The sequence below is a fragment of the Filicampus tigris genome, chromosome 9 (assembly GCF_054856515.1).
Source record: "Filicampus tigris isolate MCC_2025a chromosome 9, RoL_Ftig_1.0, whole genome shotgun sequence".
NCBI lineage: Eukaryota > Metazoa > Chordata > Actinopteri > Syngnathiformes > Syngnathidae > Filicampus > Filicampus tigris.
In genome coordinates this window covers 14,681,413-14,701,875 of record NC_141225.1, presented here as the reverse complement: position 1 = coordinate 14,701,875, position 20,463 = coordinate 14,681,413, and the positions used below count along the sequence as shown (strand labels likewise).

At 42.4% G+C, this 20,463-nt stretch overlaps 2 protein-coding genes and 1 long non-coding RNA gene across 7 annotated transcripts in view; 1 reads left to right on the top strand and 2 right to left on the bottom strand.

Moving 5' to 3' along the window:
* Positions 1 to 1,874: 1,874 nt before the first annotated feature.
* Positions 1,875 to 14,697, bottom strand: LOC147142163 (uncharacterized). Its single transcript, XR_015088019.1, has 3 exons — positions 14,293 to 14,697; positions 5,347 to 5,424; positions 1,875 to 4,325 (listed from the first exon to the last, which is right to left on the bottom strand). It is a non-coding gene; the product is annotated as an uncharacterized LOC147142163 (long non-coding RNA).
* On the top strand, positions 3,538 to 14,492 carry LOC147142164 (myosin heavy chain, fast skeletal muscle-like). Of its 5 annotated transcripts, none has more exons than XM_086039598.1 (40): positions 3,538 to 3,558; positions 4,095 to 4,310; positions 4,724 to 4,867; positions 4,943 to 5,099; positions 5,205 to 5,232; positions 5,354 to 5,465; positions 5,626 to 5,718; positions 5,794 to 5,857; positions 5,924 to 6,022; positions 6,102 to 6,205; positions 6,298 to 6,436; positions 6,547 to 6,665; positions 6,745 to 6,894; positions 7,004 to 7,174; positions 7,247 to 7,553; positions 7,618 to 7,691; positions 8,096 to 8,183; positions 8,321 to 8,438; positions 8,516 to 8,639; positions 8,724 to 8,860; positions 8,935 to 9,190; positions 9,276 to 9,518; positions 9,599 to 9,775; positions 9,849 to 9,994; positions 10,079 to 10,169; positions 10,248 to 10,637; positions 10,715 to 10,841; positions 11,019 to 11,137; positions 11,234 to 11,430; positions 11,496 to 11,679; positions 11,778 to 11,943; positions 12,031 to 12,155; positions 12,282 to 12,590; positions 12,656 to 12,859; positions 12,946 to 13,071; positions 13,142 to 13,312; positions 13,395 to 13,499; positions 13,584 to 13,679; positions 13,829 to 13,960; positions 14,298 to 14,492. In XM_086039598.1, the coding sequence occupies exons 2-40, from the start codon at positions 4,107 to 4,109 to the stop codon at positions 14,319 to 14,321; spliced, it is 5,820 nt and encodes a 1,939-aa protein (XP_085895724.1). In that variant the 5' UTR covers positions 3,538 to 3,558; positions 4,095 to 4,106; the 3' UTR covers positions 14,322 to 14,492. The 5 variants fall into 5 exon arrangements, with proteins under 5 accessions (XP_085895724.1, XP_085895725.1, XP_085895723.1 ...); XM_086039599.1 differs by lacking the exon at positions 14,298 to 14,492 and adding an exon at positions 14,060 to 14,190; XM_086039597.1 differs by having other exon boundaries at positions 13,395 to 13,679.
* Positions 14,698 to 16,833: 2,136 nt separating the features above from the next.
* cacna2d2b (calcium channel, voltage-dependent, alpha 2/delta subunit 2b) overlaps positions 16,834 to 20,463 on the bottom strand; it is a 29,833-nt gene continuing 26,203 nt past the window's right edge. Inside the window, exon 38 of the mRNA XM_086039601.1 lies at positions 16,834 to 20,124. Within this exon, the coding sequence (XP_085895727.1) occupies positions 20,029 to 20,124 (96 nt within the window). The 3' untranslated portion in view covers positions 16,834 to 20,028. The remainder of the gene's footprint in view (positions 20,125 to 20,463) is intronic.

Sequence of the window (20,463 nt, the reverse complement as noted above, 5' to 3'; positions counted from 1 at the left end):
GGATGTCCCATAACGAAGGCCATTTCCACAAAAAGAGCCGGGACGGAGACGGGAACAAATGTTTGAGCTCACTGATGAGAGCTCAAGGCTGCGAGCATTGCTGAGGAGACATCTATATTTGTATTTCCTCCATATAAGCACCCCCGGGCAGCAGAACAGATCGAGTGTCACATTTTATTTAACATATTGGCCTATTTCGTAGGGTGTGAAGCCCACAGCCTTCAGTCCCAAAGCCCCCTCAGCCCAACTTTGTCACTTCAGTGTCATCTTTCAACAAGGAAAGAATGCAAACTACCAAACGTCATATAACATGATCCCCTCCTTGCCCCATATGGGGAACAAACACTCGACTTGGAAGAAGGTCAAGCTGCGAGTGTGGCCTTGTCTTCACTTCATCTGTCAGCGTGCACAGTGCAACAAGACCATTTAGAGGAAGAGTTTAAAAATAAACCTGTGCCCTAGAGATGACCCAAGTGCCTTTCTTGAAAATCCAAGAGATGTGAAACTAGTCACCTGTTCACTGCAGATTCCGCATCGGACAATGCGGAGGCACAATGTACTGGCCTTTGGATGATCTCGTTGCTCTGACTTGTGAGCAAATATTTAAGATGAGAGTGCTGTATGGTGCTCTGCTCATTTCACAACAAGCAGCAGTTTGGCAGATAGTGAGTAAGTCTTCAAAAAAAGAGGCTTCAATTTGTTTGATAGCATTCCGGGTTGAAGTTTACGCTCAATAAAAGTATGCGTAAAGCATTATGATGGTTACATCCAGGGCTGGAGTGGGACTCAATTTTAGCCTTAGAGTTTCATGGCTCAGACTAGCCCGCTTTAGCTCACAGAATTTTTTAAGGATGTAAAATTTTACGCTTATTAGTGTAAAATCCATCTAAAATAGCTCGCTAAAATAGCTTCCATTGGACGCATGCGCTGCAAGGCTCTGTGATGAGTTCAAAAACCATTTGAGTTTGGCATATTTGGCCGCGTCAGCTTCTTTAGCTCTCCTTTTTCTTTATTATTGCCTTTTTACACTACCCTTGCTCTTACTATTATCCATCCTTATTTTTGACTGCACCTTCGTGGCTGTGTGAAGCTAAGCTAATCAATTTACATTTTAGTACAGAACGATGACTCTTGCTCGATGACTTTTGCTCGAGTCCCGACTAAGCGTACAGATTGTCTGATGGCCAGTGAGTGAGCAGTGGTGCGAGGGGAGGAGGGGAGAGCGAGAGAGAGAGAGAGAGAGAGAGAGAGAGAGAGAGAGAGAGGGAGAGAGAAAGGGACAGTTGCTTTGTGAATGCTCGATTCATCGACAGTGTGCACAAAATGGCAGCCTGAACGATCTATAAAGCAGGCTGACCAAAATTCCCCCTGGCTCGGTCTACCAAAAGCAGTTTTTTTTTTACTGTATTTGAAACGAACCTGCGGTTTCAAATAGCGCCCACTCGAAGCCCACTGGGAATTTTTCCGGTGCTCCAGACAGGCTTAGTGTTCAATCAACAGCCATTAAAACATGTTGGATTCTGGAATAAATGCATATTTATTTATTTGTTTTTTGTACTTTACATACCCGCATCAGTGTGAGCTTTTCCTTTCCTATCATGTTCACTGTTTAGCATTGTGTGACTGAGTGATCAATGTGACAGTGTTAATCTACTTTGTGTTTCTTGGAGGTAGAAAAACGTCTTCAAAGCAAAGCCCATTTATCAAAACGGTGTGTAGTTGCAAATATATTCATACATATTCAGCATTCATGATGGCAAGAATGCTGAGACAGCCCTGGGATGCAGCTAACACATTTCAAGATGGTGTCGCGTGTCTGAGCGCTTAGGTTAGCAAATCGGCCCAAAACACAAGAAAAACACGTGAGCCAGGAATTCGGGGCAAACAAATACATTATGCTTTTTATTGTAGATTGCGTGTCAGAAGTCATTCAATCAAGCAGGCCACTGATGGAACCTTGTTCCTGCTCCGATTCCACGCATCTCCCAAGAAGTCCTCAAAACTAACATTAGAGGTCAAACGACATAAACATGGCATTTTACTGTCAATAAAGAAACTATTACATAAAATGACAGAAACAGGAAACAAGAGAATAAATGTGAAAGTGCTCAAAGCAATGCGGGAACAAAAGAGTCTTTAAATGTGAGCTCTATTAGATCGAATTAGTACAGCACAGCAATAAAAATAGAATGAGGACATGTACAATCATCAGCTGTTTCATGCTGACACTGCCTCAGTGAGTAATTGTCTGTCTTTCATCTTATTCATTCATCTTAGTGCGATTCCTTCAAAATCCTGTACAACCATTTTGAGATATTTCTAAAAAAAAAAAAAAAAAATCCCAGATTCACCCCTTTACTTTGATATAATGAAACTCTGGAGGCTTTGTTATCATATGCAGTGTTGGAAGAATGCCCTTGTTTAATAATGCCGCCCTGTAATCCATTGACCGGATACGCTGCTATTAATACGAGCATTGTTACATTCTCTTTGTGTCTTCCTACAAATCCCATTAACTTTTGGTATTTGATCAGGCCGAGACGCGGCCATGGCACGGTATCATTGTTTTCACAAGTTCTTCATTTTGTTCCTTTGTCACAGGAAAGACTTGCAAGGCTTCTGTAACAAAATACCAGTGACATATGAGCGCTTCTCTGCAGCTAAAGTTGGATGCTCCTCAGTGCCAAGGTGCATTAGAGAGATTATTGTAAAGACCCAAACAATGTCGGAACTTTGGTAACACAGCATGCCTGCCAGGAAAATATTTACAAGCGGTTAAAAAATGTTTTTAAAGTCTTGTTCTCGTCTATGTGTATAGTCTTTTTTTCCTCTATCTGGCATTATTTCCTTAAGTCAAATTTACAACCTCTGTGTGTCATGTATTTTCGATTTACTATGGCTTGTCGCGTTCTAATAGTTTCTATTTAAAACTAATTCATCAAATGGAATTATTTGAATGTCTGAACAAAACCATCCTATCAACACTCACAAGCCAATTTAATCTGCTGCTGACAAGGGTGGAGTGCCTTTGTAGAACTAAATGAACAATTATCATTACTGTCATACAAACTACATTGTTTTTGCTCTGATCCCATCTGTGTCTTTCATAATTTCCCCTGAAGGATCAAATTAGTGATCAGGAGCGGCGTCTGTGATCAGCTATCGATCGGCATTGAAAGATGATACCAGACAATAGGCGTAAATGAACATGACCAAAATAAGCAAGTCATCAAAGTCCGGTGAAGGCCCAGCTCTATATAAGAAGGCTGGCCGGACGCCCTTAAGGAGTGACAGGCGACTGGTCAAGGTGAGTGGCTCTCAGTCTTATATTAGAATAAGGCAAGACAGCAGCTTAAAAAACAATGCAGGGCATGGCCACTCACTGCCAGAGATCACAAAGCCTCCACACAATTTGGCCAGGATTTGGAAGGACCGCCGGCTTCTTTATTTATTACACTTATTAGGAATTTGTTTAAACTATTTGTGTTGTGTTTACTCCATCTTTCAGAATCCTCATCCTCGACCATCATTCACTGTTCTGCGGAGGGAGGGAAGAGAGTAAGTTGTCTCTGTTGTCTATGTCCATCATTCATTCTAATTAACAGTCAGTGAATGTGGGACAGTGCTTTATCTATCTATCTATCTATCTATCTATCTATCTATCTATCTATCTATCTATCTATCTATCTATCTATCTATCTATCTATCTATCTATCTGTCTATCTATCTATCTATCTATCTATCTATCTATCTATCTATCTATCTATGATCCGTCCATCCATCTATCTATCTATCTATCTATCTATCTATCTATCTATCTATCTATCTATCTATCTATCTATCTATCTATCTATCTATCTATCTATCATCCGTCCATCTATCTATCTAGCTATCTAGCTATCCGTCCGTCCGTCCGTCCATCCGTCCATCCGTCCGTCCATCCGTCCATCCATCCATCCATCCATCCATCCATCTATCTATCTATTCATCTATCCATCTCCCGGTATTTGTATTTCCACCAGATATCAGAACAGAGCGGGTTATCACGTGACCCTAACAAATGTCGGCTGGCTTGTTTTTTTTCCCTCTCGCAGTCAAGCATCATCATGAGTGGGGACGCAGAAATGGAGTGCTTCGGCGCGGCGGCGGTTTACCTCCGCAAGCCAGAAAAAGAACGTATCGAAGCCCAAAACACTCCCTTTGACGCCAAGACATCTTACTTTGTGAGCGAAGCCAGCGAGATGTACCTCAAGGGCAAATTGTTAAAGAAAGATGGCGGTAAAGCCACCGTGGAAACAATTTGTGGGAAGGTGAGAACCGCCACGCTGCAAAGAAAACAATAAAACTTTGTGAAGTTATCAATGATCGGAGGAAGTTACATAAAGGCAAAGTCTTTGACTTTTGTAAATGTAAATGGACAAAAGTACTTGGAGATGTACTTTTGTACAAGTGTGTTTTGCTGAAATTTAGTCCAATTCACCACTTCCCATTTTGTTCGTGTTTGATGGGGTTAAAAGTGAGTCCAGATCAAGTTCTTACATATAACCCAAGCATGCAAAGGTGGACCTTGCTTTACACAATGGGAAAATAAAAAGGACTAAACTTTCTACATATGATTGGAAGCATGGACTACCACTGATGATTGAATGACTGATTTAAATGTGTGCGCCCACACAATTGTTTCTTAAAAGCCCACTCTTTCACTTTTGTACTTCTGTGTCAGACTCTCACTGTAAAGGAGGATGAAATATTCCCAATGAATCCACCCAAGTTTGATAAGATTGAGGACATGGCCATGATGACCCACCTCAGCGAGCCTTCTGTGCTGTATAACCTCAAAGAGCGTTATGCAGCATGGATGATCTACGTGAGTTCCCTCCAGAAGGAGATATTAAAAAGCTTGACATTCATCATTTTTGAATTTATGACCTCCTTTTTTTAGACCTATTCTGGGTTGTTCTGCGTCACTGTGAACCCCTACAAGTGGCTACCGGTGTATGACTCAGGGGTCGTAGCAGGATACAGAGGCAAAAAGAGAATTGAGGCTCCTCCCCACATTTTCTCCATCTCCGATAATGCCTATCAGTTCATGCTCCAAGGTATCATTTAGCCTTTTGGAATATATATATATATATATATATATATATATTATATGGATTTGACAGATAATAGGGTTTTTTGTTTGTTTGTTGTTTTTTTTACAGACAGGGAAAATCAGTCCGTTCTCATCACGTACGTTTGCCTCCTATACTGTATCTGGCACTATTGAATCTATAGGAAAATAAATAAATAAATAAATAAAAAAACGAAAGAAAGTAATTGCTAATTGCTTGTTTGTTCTCTTGCCTTTCAGTGGAGAATCCGGTGCAGGAAAGACTGTGAACACCAAACGTGTCATCCAGTACTTTGCGACAATCGCAGTGCCTGGAGGAAAAAAGCAAGAGCAATGTTCAGGCAAAATAAAGGTAGAAATGCATAAAAATAATTTCACTGGTGCAATCTTAAACTTAATTCATCTCATGTAAATCTGCTTGTTAAACACACTGAAATTTAACGTACAGTACTACATAATCTGATTTGAATCGTTGAATCGTTTTTTTGCTTTGATTTATTTTCTTCATGAAGGGATCACTGGAGGATCAAATCATTGCAGCAAATCCCCTGCTGGAGGCTTATGGAAATGCCAAAACTGTGAGGAATGACAACTCATCCCGCTTTGTAAGTATCTTTGTTTCCTCACACAACGATTGTCCAAAGTGTTAAAATACTTACTACCTCTCGTTTGACATGCAGGGTAAATTCATTAGAATCCACTTTGGCACCTCGGGAAAGCTGGCTTCTGCCGATATCGAAACATGTAAGCCAAAAAAATGACACAGCTTGCTTTTGTGACATTTCTAACATTGTTCCGTGTGATCTCCAGACTTGCTTGAGAAGTCTCGTGTGACCTTCCAGCTGTCTGCTGAGAGGAGCTACCACATCTTCTATCAGCTCATGACAGGCCACAAACCGGAGTTGCTCGGTATGAAGACATTTGGACCTTTGAACTTTGGTGTATTGTGGCAGGTAGCCAGGATTAACCCCATATTTTGTTTTCGCAGAGGCTCTGCTCATCACCACCAATCCGTACGACTATCCCATGATCAGTCAGGGTGAAATTACTGTCAAGAGCATCAATGATGTTGAGGAGTTCATTGCCACTGATGTACGATGAACGTCACATCCACTTCAGTTCTCGGGTCGGTTTCACGTGCTGTACACAAAGCTATACTTGTTACCTTTAAATGTCCACTACAGACAGCCATTGACATCCTGGGCTTTACTGCTGAAGAGAAGGTCAGCATGTACAAGCTAACTGGAGCTGTGATGCAACACGGAAACATGAAGTTCAAGCAGAAGCAGCGTGAAGAGCAAGCCGAGCCTGATGGCACTGAGGGTGCGTCGCAGATGGCTTTGCTTTCATCGAACATGAATCCACTATTGCTTTTCTATCTATCTAACCGTCATTCTTTAGTCAAGCATGTGTTTAATATAATTGCATTTCAGTCGCTGATAAAATCTCCTACCTCATGGGTCTGAACTCCGCTGACCTCTTGAAGGCTCTGTGCTACCCGAGGGTCAAAGTCGGAAACGAGTTTGTGACGAAGGGTCAGACTGTGCCCCAGGTACAACGAGGGCTTCATTAGCCATGTTGGTTAAATGGGAGTTCTTGAAACTTTAATTAATGTTGATTTGTGTCAACAGGTGAACAACTCTGTTTCTGCCCTCTGCAAATCAGTCTATGAGAAAATGTTCTTGTGGATGGTGGTTAGAATCAATGAGATGCTGGACACCAAGCAGCCCAGAAGCTTCTTCATTGGTGTGTTGGACATTGCTGGATTTGAAATTTTTGATGTGAGTATACTTTGATCAATGTACCAAATGTTGAAACAACAGTTTAAGGGGCATACAGTATAGCACAAGATTAGTCACAATAATGTTCACTTTTGTTGATGTGTTTCAGTATAACAGCTTGGAGCAGCTTTGCATCAACTTTACCAATGAAAAATTGCAACAGTTTTTCAACCACCACATGTTCGTTCTGGAGCAAGAGGAGTACAAGAAAGAGGGAATCGAATGGGAGTTTATTGACTTCGGCATGGACTTGGCTGCTTGTATTGAGCTTATTGAGAAGGTATACAAGAAAACCATCTTTACGTTCGAATATATATGTTGATACAGTAGTAATAGAGCAATTTCATTTCAGCCAATGGGCATCTTCTCCATCCTTGAAGAGGAGTGCATGTTCCCCAAGGCTTCGGACGTAACCTTCAAGAACAAGCTGTACGACCAGCATCTTGGTAAGAACAAGTCCTTTGAGAAGCCAAAGCCGACCAAAGGCAAGGCTGAGGCCCACTTCTCTTTGGTGCACTACGCTGGGACTGTGGACTACAACATTTTCGGCTGGCTGGACAAGAACAAGGACCCCCTGAATGACTCAGTTGTTCAGCTCTACCAGAAGTCCTCTACCAAGCTGTTGTCATTCCTGTATGCATCCCACGCCTCAGCAGAAGGTAGGAAGTATCGATTTGACAACCATACATAGTCTTACTGATAAGATGATGATTGCACCAACAGCTGAGGGTGCAGGTGGAAAGAAAGGTGGCAAGAAGAAGGGTGGCTCCTTCCAAACGGTGTCTGCTTTGTTCAGGGTAAATTGAAGAAGCAGAATACAGGTGGTCCTCTGGTTACGAACTAGTTCCGTTCCTACGCTGGCGACTTAAACCGAATTTCCGCGTAAATCGGAATTAACGCTTTGATAACCCCCAAATCTCTGAACAAATATCTGATGTTCGTCGGCGTCTCGCCTTTCTCTGACCTTTTGATGATATCCAGCTTTGTTTCCATCGCAATGGCTTTCCTTTTGGCTGGATCAGCATATTGAGAAGGCTGGAGACAAAATGGCGGATGAGACTCGGCCGTTGTAAAGTCGAAATAACATAGGTCGAGTACCGCGTAACCCGAATACCGCCTGTACTGTACATATTTCATTGAATGTATGTACTGTGTTCCATTTATCAAACTAGGCCAATGTGATGTCTTTTCAATTCCTCAGGAGAATCTCGGCAAACTGATGACAAACTTGAGGAGCACGCATCCTCATTTTGTGCGCTGCCTAATCCCTAACGAATCCAAGACGCCAGGTGTGATTCTTTTAACTCTATTTATTCCCATTATTCCTTTAAAATGTACTCTATGAATATAACATGTTCTTATGATGCTTGTGAACTTATTAAATTCTGATAAATGTTTAATTCTGATTCATAACAAAAAATATTAGGTCTGATGGAGAACCATCTGGTGATCCACCAGCTGCGCTGCAACGGCGTGCTGGAGGGCATCAGGATCTGCAGGAAAGGCTTCCCCAGTAGAATCCTCTATGGTGACTTCAAGCAAAGGTAACATAGTCGAATGTTACCAGTGACTCAGTCATTCAAAATATTGCATCCCAAATGAATGAAACATTTACTTTCAGATACAAAGTGTTAAACGCCAGCGTCATCCCTGAGGGTCAGTTCATCGACAACAAGAAAGCCTCAGAGAAACTTTTGGGCTCCATCGATGTAGATCACACACAGTACAAGTTTGGCCATACCAAGGTAGAGTAAATCATTACTTTTTAATGACGGTAAACAGCAGTTGTCTAAGACAAGTCAAAAGACAGTAAATGTCATGACTTTCAGGTGTTCTTCAAAGCCGGCCTACTGGGTACACTGGAAGAGATGAGAGATGAGAAACTGGCTGAGCTGGTCACAATGACTCAGGCTCTCTGCAGAGGTTACCTAATGAGACGAGAGTTTGTCAAGATGATGGCGAGGAGGTACAGTGTCAGTCAAGATTTCTCTGCAAATTCTCTTGACTCCTTTAACTCAACATTGCTTACATTTTTATCAGGGAAGCCATTTTCACCATCCAGTACAACGTCCGCTCATTCATGAATGTCAAAACATGGCCATGGATGAAGCTTTACTTCAAGATAAAGCCTCTGCTGAAAAGTGCAGAGACTGAAAAAGAGATGGCTCAAATGAAAGAGGACTTTGAAAAAACCAAGGAGGATCTTGTAAAGGCATTGGCCAAGAAGAAGGAACTGGAGGAGAAGATGGTTTCTCTGCTGCAGGAGAAGAATGATCTCATGTTGCAAGTGCAATCTGTAGGTTCAATGTCACTTTACGTGTCCTTCCTGTTAAATATTTTGCACCAAGAAGTGACATGGACCTGCTTGATTTGCTTTCTAGGACAGCGAGAACCTTACTGATGCGGAGGAAAGGTGTGAGGGGCTCATCAAAGCCAAAATCCAGCTTGAGGCCAAACTCAAAGAGACAACTGAAAGGTTGGAGGACGAAGAGGAGCTCAATGCTGAGCTGACAGCCAAGAAGAGGAAGTTGGAGGACGAGTGCTCCGAGTTGAAGAAAGACATTGATGATTTGGAGCTTACCCTGGCCAAAGTAGAAAAGGAGAAACATGCCACTGAGAACAAAGTTAGACAGTTAGCTTTTTTGGGATAAATCAGCATTCATCCAGAACACTGTTTCACTCAAATGTACGTTCACTTGTGCAGGTCAAAAACTTGACGGAGGAGATGACTTCTCAAGACGAGACCATTGCCAAATTGACCAAAGAGAAGAAAGCCCTCCAAGAGGCCCATCAGCAGACCCTGGATGACCTTCAGGCAGAGGAAGACAAAGTCAACATTCTGACAAAGGCCAAGACCAAGCTGGAGCAGCAAGTGGATGATGTGAGTGAGCCATATGTTGAAGCAAACGTCCAACGAGATGGGACTTCATGTTTGACACGTTTATTCCTCACAGCTTGAAGGATCCCTGGAGCAAGAAAAGAAGCTTCGTATGGATCTTGAAAGAGTTAAAAGGAAGCTGGAGGGAGATCTAAAGCTGGCTCAGGAATCTATAATGGATCTTGAGAATGACAAGCAGCAGTCTGATGAAAAAATAAAGAAGTATGTATATTGATATATTTTCTGTATTCATCTAATATGCTGAAAAGGACCTACAGCTTTAACACTGCCAATGACCACTTACAGGAAGGACTTTGAGGTCAACCAATTACTGAGTAAAATTGAAGATGAGCAAACTCTCGGAGTTCAATTACAGAAAAAGATAAAAGAACTTCAGGTATTTGGTGACAAGATTCATCGTATAAATACAATGAAATAGCTTAAGAAAATAGCAACTCAAATTTGTTTCTTTCAGGCCCGTATTGAGGAGCTTGAGGAGGAGATTGAAGCCGAGCGGGCTGCTCGCGCCAAGGTGGAGAAGCAGAGGTCTGATCTCGCCAGGGAACTTGAGGAGATCAGTGAGCGACTTGAAGAGGCCGGGGGTGCCACCTCTGCTCAGATCGAGATGAACAAAAAGCGCGAGGCCGAGTTCCAGAAGCTGCGCCGCGACCTGGAAGAGTCCACCCTGCAGCACGAGGCCACCGCCGCCGCTCTCCGCAAGAAGCAAGCTGACAGCGTGGCTGAGCTCGGGGAGCAGATTGATAACCTTCAGCGGGTCAAACAGAAGCTGGAGAAGGAGAAGAGTGAATACAAGATGGAGATTGATGATCTCAGCTGCAATATGGAAACAATTGCAAAATCCAAAGTGAGAGCATATCACCTTCTTTCAACCAAGAATTACCAAATGGTGTTTCTGTGCTTAAGAAAATGTTCTTCCACCAGGCTAACCTTGAAAAGATGTGCAGGACACTAGAAGATCAACTGAGTGAGCTTAAGTCCAGGAATGATGAGAACGTCCGTCAACTAAATGACATAAGCGCTCAAAACTCAAGACTTCACACTGAGAATGGTAGGCATCACCTTGTCAAACAATCTACCATAAGAGTATCACATTGTTTATTCACTTCGCACAGCAACCAGACTACTTGTTGGTGCGGTACCTGAACAAAAAAAAATTCTTCTTCCTTTAAGCTTGGTCCTGGTTATATATTCATTTTAATGGCTTGAGTATACCATCTTTGAATAGGTGAATTTACACGTCAGCTGGAGGAAAAAGAAGCTCTGGTGTCTCAGCTCACAAGAGGGAAGCAGGGCTACACCCAGCAGATTGAGGAGCTCAAGAGGCACATTGAGGAGGAAGTGAAGGTAACTGTCCATAAAATCAGCCTCATAAAAGGAAAAAAAAGACTTGATGATTAGCGGAGAATACTGTATTCACCTTCGTCTTCTTTTGGGTGGCAGGCCAAGAACGCCCTGGCTCACGCTGTTCAGTCCTCCCGTCACGACTGTGACCTTCTCCGAGAGCAGTATGAGGAGGAGCAGGAGGCCAAAGCCGAGCTGCAGAGAGCCATGTCCAAGGCCAACGGAGAGGTGGCTCAGTGGAGAACCAAGTACGAGACGGATGCTATTCAACGTACTGAGGAGCTCGAGGAGGCAAAGTAAGCTACGGCAATGTAGATTAAAGCGCTTGCCCATCATTAAACCAACTGATGTGCCTTTGCAGGAAAAAGCTTGCCCAGCGTCTGCAGGATGCAGAGGAGTCCATCGAGGCAGTGAACTCCAAGTGTGCCTCTCTGGAAAAGACCAAGCAGAGGCTGCAGGGTGAAGTGGAAGACCTGATGATCGATGTGGAGCGAGCCAACGCTCTGGCTGCCAACCTTGACAAGAAGCAGAGGAACTTTGACAAGGTATGTTTTTTATTGTTTATTTTTAAGTGAACATACATCAGTTTTTAGGTTTAACATAAGATCACCGAATATGCTCTTATGTTTGTGTCTGTGTTCAGGTTCTTGCTGAGTGGAAGCAGAAATACGAAGAGAGCCAGGCAGAACTGGAGGGAGCTCTGAAGGAGGCCCGCTCACTCAGTACTGAGATGTTCAAACTCAAGAACTCCTATGAAGAAGCTCTGGACCACCTGGAGACCCTGAAGAGGGAGAACAAGAACCTGCAACGTAAGACCCGTACCCCGATTTTACCCAAAGACCATTATTTTAAACAGCAAAACTGTCATCTTCTGTTGTTTCGCCTACACCTTACAGAGGAGATTTCTGACCTCAGCGAGCAAATTGGAGAGACTGGAAAGACAATCCATGAACTTGAGAAGGGAAAGAAGGCAGTGGAAAGTGAGAAGAGTGAAATTCAGACAGCTCTGGAAGAGGCAGAGGTAACAATTAATCATCATATTTTAAATCATACCGACCGGGCAGGTTGTAAAGAGAATTTTGGCTCCACTTTATGTCAAGCGACTTTCACGTGCTTTTTAGTTAATAGAAGTCGTGCTTGTCCACAGGCTACTCTGGAGCACGAGGAGTCCAAGATTCTTCGTGTTCAGCTCGAACTGACCCAGGTCAAGGGTGAGATCGACAGAAAGCTTGCAGAGAAGGATGAAGAGATGGAGCAGATCAAGAGGAACAGTCAGCGTGTGATCGAGTCCATGCAGAGCACTTTGGATGCTGAGGTCAGAAGCAGGAATGATGCTCTGAGAATCAAGAAGAAGATGGAGGGAGACCTCAATGAGATGGAGATTCAGCTGAGCCATGCCAACCGCCAGGCGGCTGAAGCCCAGAAACAGCTGAGGAATGTCCAGGGACAGCTCAAGGTACAGACACTGGAACAGCTTGACAGAAAGGAGGCACTGATTTGTGTTAATGTTTCGTCATACAGGATGCCCAACTTCATCTTGATGAAGCCATTAGAGGCCAAGAAGACATGAAGGAGCAGGTTGCCATGGTGGAGCGCAGGAACAACCTGATGCTGGCTGAGATCGAGGAGCTCAGAGCTGCTCTGGAGCAGACGGAGAGAGCCCGCAAAGTGGCTGAAGCTGAGCTGGTTGATGCCAGTGAGCGTGTTGGGCTGCTGCACTCTCAGGTACGCTGCACATGTGCTTTTCAGAGCAAAGCAAGTTGTCTTTCTTGCAACAATTTGAAAGTAAGCATTTGCTTCATTTAAAATAGAACACCAGCCTGATCAACACTAAGAAGAAGCTGGAAGCTGACCTTGTCCAGATCCAGAGTGAAGTGGAGGATGCTGTGCAGGAATCAAGAAATGCTGAAGACAAGGCCAAGAAGGCCATCACTGATGTGAGTTTTAACGCATGTCATTCACTTTGGTGTAAAAACTATTGTTGAGCTCATGATTGTTGCCTTGTAGGCTGCCATGATGGCAGAGGAGCTCAAGAAGGAGCAGGACACCAGCGCTCATTTGGAGAGGATGAAGAAGAACCTGGAAGTGACAGTCAAAGACCTGCAGCACCGCCTGGACGAGGCTGAGAATCTGGCCATGAAAGGAGGCAAGAAGCAGCTCCAGAAACTGGAGGCTCGGGTAAAGATCTTCTTCCACCCGGGTCCGGACTACTGAAAGGCAATCATATTGTAGACCATGGTAAACCTCTATTTTGTTTCAGGTGCGGGATCTTGAAGCTGAGGTAGAAGCGGAGCAGAGGCGAGGATCCGACGCAGTCAAAGGCGTCCGTAAATATGAAAGAAGAGTGAAGGAGCTCTCCTACCAGGTCGGTGTTAGTTCTCTGCCTCTTGTCAACTGTTCTCTGAAAGCTGTGCAAAATAATAGAATTGACTCACATCTCTACTATCAGACTGAGGAAGACAAGAAAAACGTCAACAGGCTTCAGGATTTGGTCGACAAGCTGCAACTGAAGGTCAAGGCCTACAAAAGGCAGTCAGAAGAGGCTGTAAGTCTCATAGTTGCTTATTTTACACATACTGTATAAAAGGCCATGTAGTAATCTGATACTGTAGTCGTCAATCAAATCTACCCTCACTGGCCACTACATCAAAACTGCTAACTTGATGTTAACTCACTTGTCGAACTGCCCCGTAGGAGGAACAGGCCAACACGCACATGTCCAGGCTGCGGAAGGTTCAACACGAGCTGGAGGAGGCTCAGGAGCGTGCAGACATTGCAGAGTCTCAAGTCAACAAGCTGAGAGCCAAAAGTCGGGAAATTGGAAAGGTGAGTACCACATTCAAAAGAAGCAAAGTTGCTGTCACGCCACTCTGCTGTCATGTGACACCAAACCAACACCACATCTTTCTTGTGTTCGCATTATAGGCCAAGGATGCTGAAGAATAAGATGCAAGCTCAGTTAGAGATTAAAATGAGAATCATACAATATGATATTTCATTGAAACTCTCCCATGATATCCTGTAGATGTACGTTCAATAAATCTATTTTGCCTGTTTGAAGACTTCCGTTTTCTTTCACATGCCAATGTTTGTGATGATTGATGTAGGAAGTAAGGGTGTGTATGTGTGTGTGTGTGTGTGTGTGTGTGTGTGGTTACTTTAGGCTCAGGCGTTTGGAACAAGCTGAGATTGGAATCCAGAAGGCGACCCAAGTCCCTGTTGCCCCTGAAGAAAGGGTTGAAAAATTAGGAGGCAAATATATATATAGAGAAAGAGAGAGCTGAAGAAGCAGTCTACATTTTTTTATGGATAAAATATATTAAAAAGATAAGAAATGAATAAATACGTATTACTTGTATGCCCTGTTGCCTGTCACCCACCTGTGTGCATCAATTCTTCTATCTTTAACACAAACAACCAAGACACAAAATAAGACAATATTGTTTAATTAAATTGAACTGTTAAATGTAATCAAATCTAGGACTGGAATCCATTATGAAACTGTGCAACAAGCACAACTCCCTATTTTTGGGGTTGTTTTCTGCAAAATAACCCAGAAAATTGGGTCAAATTTACCCAAAATTGTATTTTTAACCCAACCGTTTTTTGAGTGTAGATATCAACAAGGTCTTCATGCCTTCATAATTACATTTTGAATACTTGGAATTTTTATTCAAGAGATCTGTTATTCTACCCTCTAGGAAATTACGGATCTGCAATCTGAATCGTATTACATGTAACTCGAGTTTGAGATACAATGTCATTTTTAACTAGTTAAAACTTAATTTAAGACATCTGAAAAGTGCATGTCGATATCTTGAATTGGAATTGTGACTAGTCAAAATTATGTTGTAGATATCGCAAACTCAAGTAGCAATACTGATTTTCAGATAAATGCAGTCTGTTAAGTCTGAAGGGCTTGCTTGCCATACATCTTTTTGTGTGCCGGCCAATCACATCATCAGTCTGTACGGGTAGAACGGAGGAAAACGTGTAGGCTCGTAAAAGACAAGTGTCAAACTGGCAAGTTGTCAAACAAGATTGAGTGCAGTCGTTCCGAAGGTGCAACACATGCTCAGATTGACAGCAGGAGACATAGCGAGCGGCCGCCACTATGCGCGTCCTCTTTGGGGAGTGTGTTCAACTGACATAGTGACAAATGAGGGCTGCACCCTGCACTCCACTTGGCACCTGTTCACTGCAGAATACTGAGGTATCTTGGATTACAACAGCCCCCACCCCACTTCATTCTGAATTACAGTCACACACAGAGCAGGAAGCACCGTTTTAGTGCAGGGGCGGAGCCGGAACGCGGCTAATAGGTGCGCCTGGAAAAATCAGGGTGGTCCTGAATATTTCTCTCATCGAACACAATCCTCCCGTCCCGACACATCATATATGCAAATAAAATGACAAACCGAATTATACGAAGTTCAGATCTTCCTTAGACAACCACAGTTATGCCATTCTTAATATCCAATGAAATAAAAAAACACAAATTCGAAAATAATTTAATAATAATTTACAAAAAATGTAAAAGTATATATTTTTTCATGAATCTCACTGGGTGGGCAGTCTATCAATCTGGGTGGGCCTGAGCACACCCAGGCCCTCCCATGGCTCTAGCGTCTAAACTTTGAACTCGTCTCGTCTGGATTAAATCCTCTAGTATTTTTTTTTTTGTTCTCTGCACAAGTAACTTATCTATTCACACATTTCCTAGATGTTTATATGCTACTTAATTATTCATGTGTAGCTGTCATTGTTGATGTGTTTTTTTTATTCACAACTGCTCTTAGTCTCTTTCACACTTTGCAGCTATAAAATCAGGATTTTAAAGGCTTTTTATATTCTATTATGGTTCCATGTCAGCCAATTGTTTTAAGCACCACAGATGAGTTGTCTCCACTTAATTTAAAAAAAGAGCCAAATAAAACGGTTTTACCCAAAATGACAAGAAGTTCAGCAGCAAAGTTGTAGTTCAAGGGTCCTCAATAGTGCTTGTCTGTTCTAAATGAGAGATGAGCCTCTGAACTCTTGCATGGTGATTGTCATAAAGTACAAATCCATCCAGTTTGCCAGACTTCAACATCAGAGACAGTGGAAGTCACTTATGCCAGACTTCAACATCAGAGACAGTGGAAGTCACTTATAGAACAGTTAAGAGTAAGAAGGCACCAGTGGATGAATGGTATCAGTCATCACAAGCAGATTAATGATAGCGGGCGTCTTTATTGCAACAGAGAGGCCACAACTAGCAGTAGAAGCGTGTGCAGAATGTTCAGAGTCAGAATCATGTTTCTCCTTGGTGTCTTTACTGAGTGACACTGTGAGCAAATGCACAAGCCACTTGACTGATGGTTTTGTCGCCTGGTCCACATCGCCCGCATTTTTGTTGTTTTTAACCCTTGACAGCTGACACAGCAGTGACCACCGAAGGGAACGAAGAGGAGCCCTGAAGTCACATCATGCTGCGGAGATTGGATTGGCTTTACCGTGAATGCCTAAAATTTTAAATGATCGATAACTTTTTGAAAATAGGACTGCTCAGTGAATCTTGGCTGTAACGTTCCCCACCCGATCCTCCCCCCATCCCAATTCCACATGTGCTGGTGTTCGAGTTGCTGTGCGTTGTGTGTGTCTGTTTGCTCAGTTCATCCCCCCCATAGAAGGAATAATAATGACGCAGAGCTGAAAAATGAAAAATATCAAGAGCATTTAATCACCAAAGATATAAACATTGAAATATCCATTTGTAATGTGACTGACAAAATGTTTACAAAGTTAAGCTAGTTGTATTGTGCAGACCGCCTTGCATACAAAAATGAGGTGGCATGATGAGAGGCTGGCACAAAGAGCGGAACAACGATCCCCAGTCGACGACAATGTAAGCCAAATAAAGAGCAAAGTTAGTGCAAAAACATTGAAACATTCTTTCCGAGACTCAAACTGTCAATATATTGCCATTTTTATCTCTGGATCTTTTTGTGAAATGCTTGCTGTGCGCACGTAAGCATCATACACATTCAGCACCTTTCTGCTTTAAACAAATAATACAAATAATGTAAAATAAATAAATACACATTATAAATTAGGTAAGCAGCAAATACATCAATTTTATTAAGAAATTCTTTAATAAGATCCCATATGTGCCCCTGCCTTATTTGTTTTTTAGTTTTGTTCTTTACTTTTCTTCTAAATAAATGTCAGTGTAATCAGGCCGTTTGTTTACCACCTGTACCTTTTGTGCTTAAAACTTCCAGCTGAACAAACAAATACATAAAAGTGTTATAGGCTTCACTGAAGTCAAACTTTGTTCCTCATTCATTTCCCCGAGATGTACCCAAGAGGAATGTTTCATATCCACTCAAATATTTACACAAAACTCGTTCCGAGTGTTCTAAAACATCATGCAAATAAATACAGGTCATTGAAAACAAAATTACAACACAGACCTTAATTAATACGTTGTGGCTTATCAACACTTTTGCTCAATATACAGCCGTGTTGTTTTAAGACCTAAGTTCAAAGCCGCGGGGTAAAAGCAGTTTCTATTTCTTTTGAAAGCAATGCTCCTGGCAAATCTCTCCCGACCATGCTGGGGGACAGCAAAGATGCAACAACAGTAGGCTGACAAGGCAAACATAAACATTCAATTGTTTCAGTCATTCGTGGCAGGAAAGACGCAAAACGGGAGAAAAGTGGTAGGAATGTACGAAAACGGACAAAGCCTGTGCTTCCGTTCGAGGCCCGACCACAGACGGCGGCAGAGGGTCACGTCCCCACAACCATTTGTTCTGCGAAGTCCTTCGCATGGCCTGCGGCCTGCGGGATGAACGTCAATGTAACATCCAAAGTGAGTGCCACAAGGCACTGCAGGCTGAAAAATCAGGCGGACAGAGGAAAAAGACAGATAACACGGCTCCACTTCAGCTGACGGACAAGAATCACGGTCGCTTTGTACAAAGTTTAACTCCGTCAACTCACTGGCAAGACTTTAATGGACCTAAGAGGACAAGATGTCATCTCGCCACTCAAAGGTCGACCGGGTGGTGAGTTGCGACGTTCAACAACGCAACATGCTGAGTGTTGCCGCAGAAAACACTTGAATTTGCTTTAAAGGGGATGTCAACCCAAACATTTTTCAAGAATATGTTCCATGCAAGCCCACTGTTTGAAACGAGGCATTCTGCTAAATATTGCGTTTGGGGAATTAGAGTTAATCCACCCATTTTTAGCCATGTCTGGGCGGCGGCCATTTTGTTTTCACCTCTGTCGGCTGAAAATGACATCACAGCTGCCCAGGGCTCAGCTAACGACCAATCACGGCTTACCTGTTTTCTGAAGCTGAGCCGTGATTGGTCGTTACCTGAGCCCTGAGCAGTTGTGATGTCATGTTCAGTCGGCAGAAGTGACAAAATGGCCGCCCCCTGAGATGGCTATAAACGGAGGGATTTTGCTGCTTATCTCATATTCCACAAATGTAATATTAATCAGAATGTCACGTTTCAACTAGTGGGCCTGCTGGGAACATATTCTTGAAAAAAATATGTTTGTGCCGTTTTCCACTTTAACTGTTACGTTAGGCCATCATAGGAAGATTCTAGGGCGGGCAGCGCATGAGGAAAATATTTCTGCTGCATTTGGTTTGTGTGCAAGTGCAAGCTGATCCGTACATCAGCAACATCTAGAGGACTAAAATAGAAATACTGCAATTTATAACGAGGGTTCTGCAAACGCCTGTGATAATTGGCCCTAACAGTTTAATTCAACGTTGTAATTTATTGCAGTATTTTTTTTTAATGGAACTTGCTTGTGCCTCGTATATAAAATAGATATTGCTGTCATAATGAAACGCTGTGCCACAGTGAAGAGTCACTTTCAAAAATGAAAAGCCGTCACATACTGATAATAATATACCGAGAACACAGAAAGCTGCTCAGAAGCTACATTCCCCATACAAGAAGCAAACATGAACGCATCACTTCACCCGAGTGGAATAGCATAAAGAATTCATGATTTGGAATTTTGAACAAACAACTCATTCTAAGTCCTGTTGCTTTGTTATAAATGAATTTGGATCTTTACAAAACACTTAAATTAAAGAGTCAACCAATCACTGCACTTAAATCAAACTGTATTGGGAATAAAAATTAAAAAAAATCACAAACTATCACAGCCTTATTGCACTGAACACTGTATTATTACATCTTCCTATTTGTTTGAATTTACATTAATGACCACGATATTCAATTTTAATTGTCTTGACTTTGCCAGATGTCATGTGCTTTAGTAACTTTCTGAATGGAAGAACTTCACAAATATTTGGTCACATATACGTGTGGTCCCATAAAAAATAATAAGCGGTTGTTTTGCTAAAAAAAAAAAAAAAATGCTTGCTTTGTAAATTGTAAGGGTCACGGAGAGGTTGTAAACAGGTCATAATGTGACCAGTGATCAATTTTTTACTTCCGGTTGGTCAAAGAGCATTTATGCGACGAAAAGTGCGTTGTTTGTCGGAATTGAGCTATAAAATCTCGTGTTGAGATATATCCATTTTCATTCATGTAGAATCTCTTTTTCCAACATCAGAACTCATTTGAGCTCATCAGCATTCATTGCACCGAAGCGTGAGTACTTGTTACAGCGCCAGGGCACAGCCAGCATCAAATCACGTCTGTTATACGCTGCAACGCTCCAGAAAGGAAGAGATGATAAAGAATTCCACATCACCTCATTTGGCCCCAAATTGACATGTTTTTTTTTTGTTGCTGTCACGTTAAAGGAACGTTTCAACTGATCAGTGAGACCAAAAAAAAAAAAAATCCAGAAGACGGGACACTTGCTTTGGGTACCTGACCTTCTGTCGACATGTAAGTGAATGGCAGCGAGTGTCAGTGGTGAAAGAAAGGCAGAATGAGTTGAAGGACAAGAAGGACCCCCACATATGGCCGCACAAAATGTGCCCGTCCACACTCGGAAGTATTTTCCTGCAATGAACAAGATAGATGACCAATAATGTACACACACTCTTGATTTTAGTCAGGGTTTACATAAATATTGGATTGTAAATATTTTACACACGCATTTTGAACCTTTGTTCCCCCTTATCCAGCAATGAAATGGATCATCTTAAAAAATTACACATGGCCCGTGAGCATGCTTTTTGCAAGCGAATTGCATGGCAGTGCGCGGAATGCAAATCAGTTACAATTATGTCAAAAATCCAAATGCTTCCAAGCCCTTGATAATGGACATCACGCATTCTACACAAAACATCGGTCGTTCCTAAACGGTACATAGAGCAAGTGAACCTCAAATGTTTGTAT

Coding starts and splice junctions, on each gene's coding strand:
- LOC147142164 (XM_086039594.1), top strand. CDS start 4,107: ATGAGTGGGGACGCAGAAATGGAGTGCTTCGGCGCGGCGGCGGTTTAC. Junction 6,023..6,101: donor CCACAAACCGGAGTTGCTCG/GTATGAAGACAT, acceptor TTGTTTTCGCAG/AGGCTCTGCTCATCACCACC. Junction 9,995..10,078: donor TCTGATGAAAAAATAAAGAA/GTATGTATATTG, acceptor GACCACTTACAG/GAAGGACTTTGAGGTCAACC.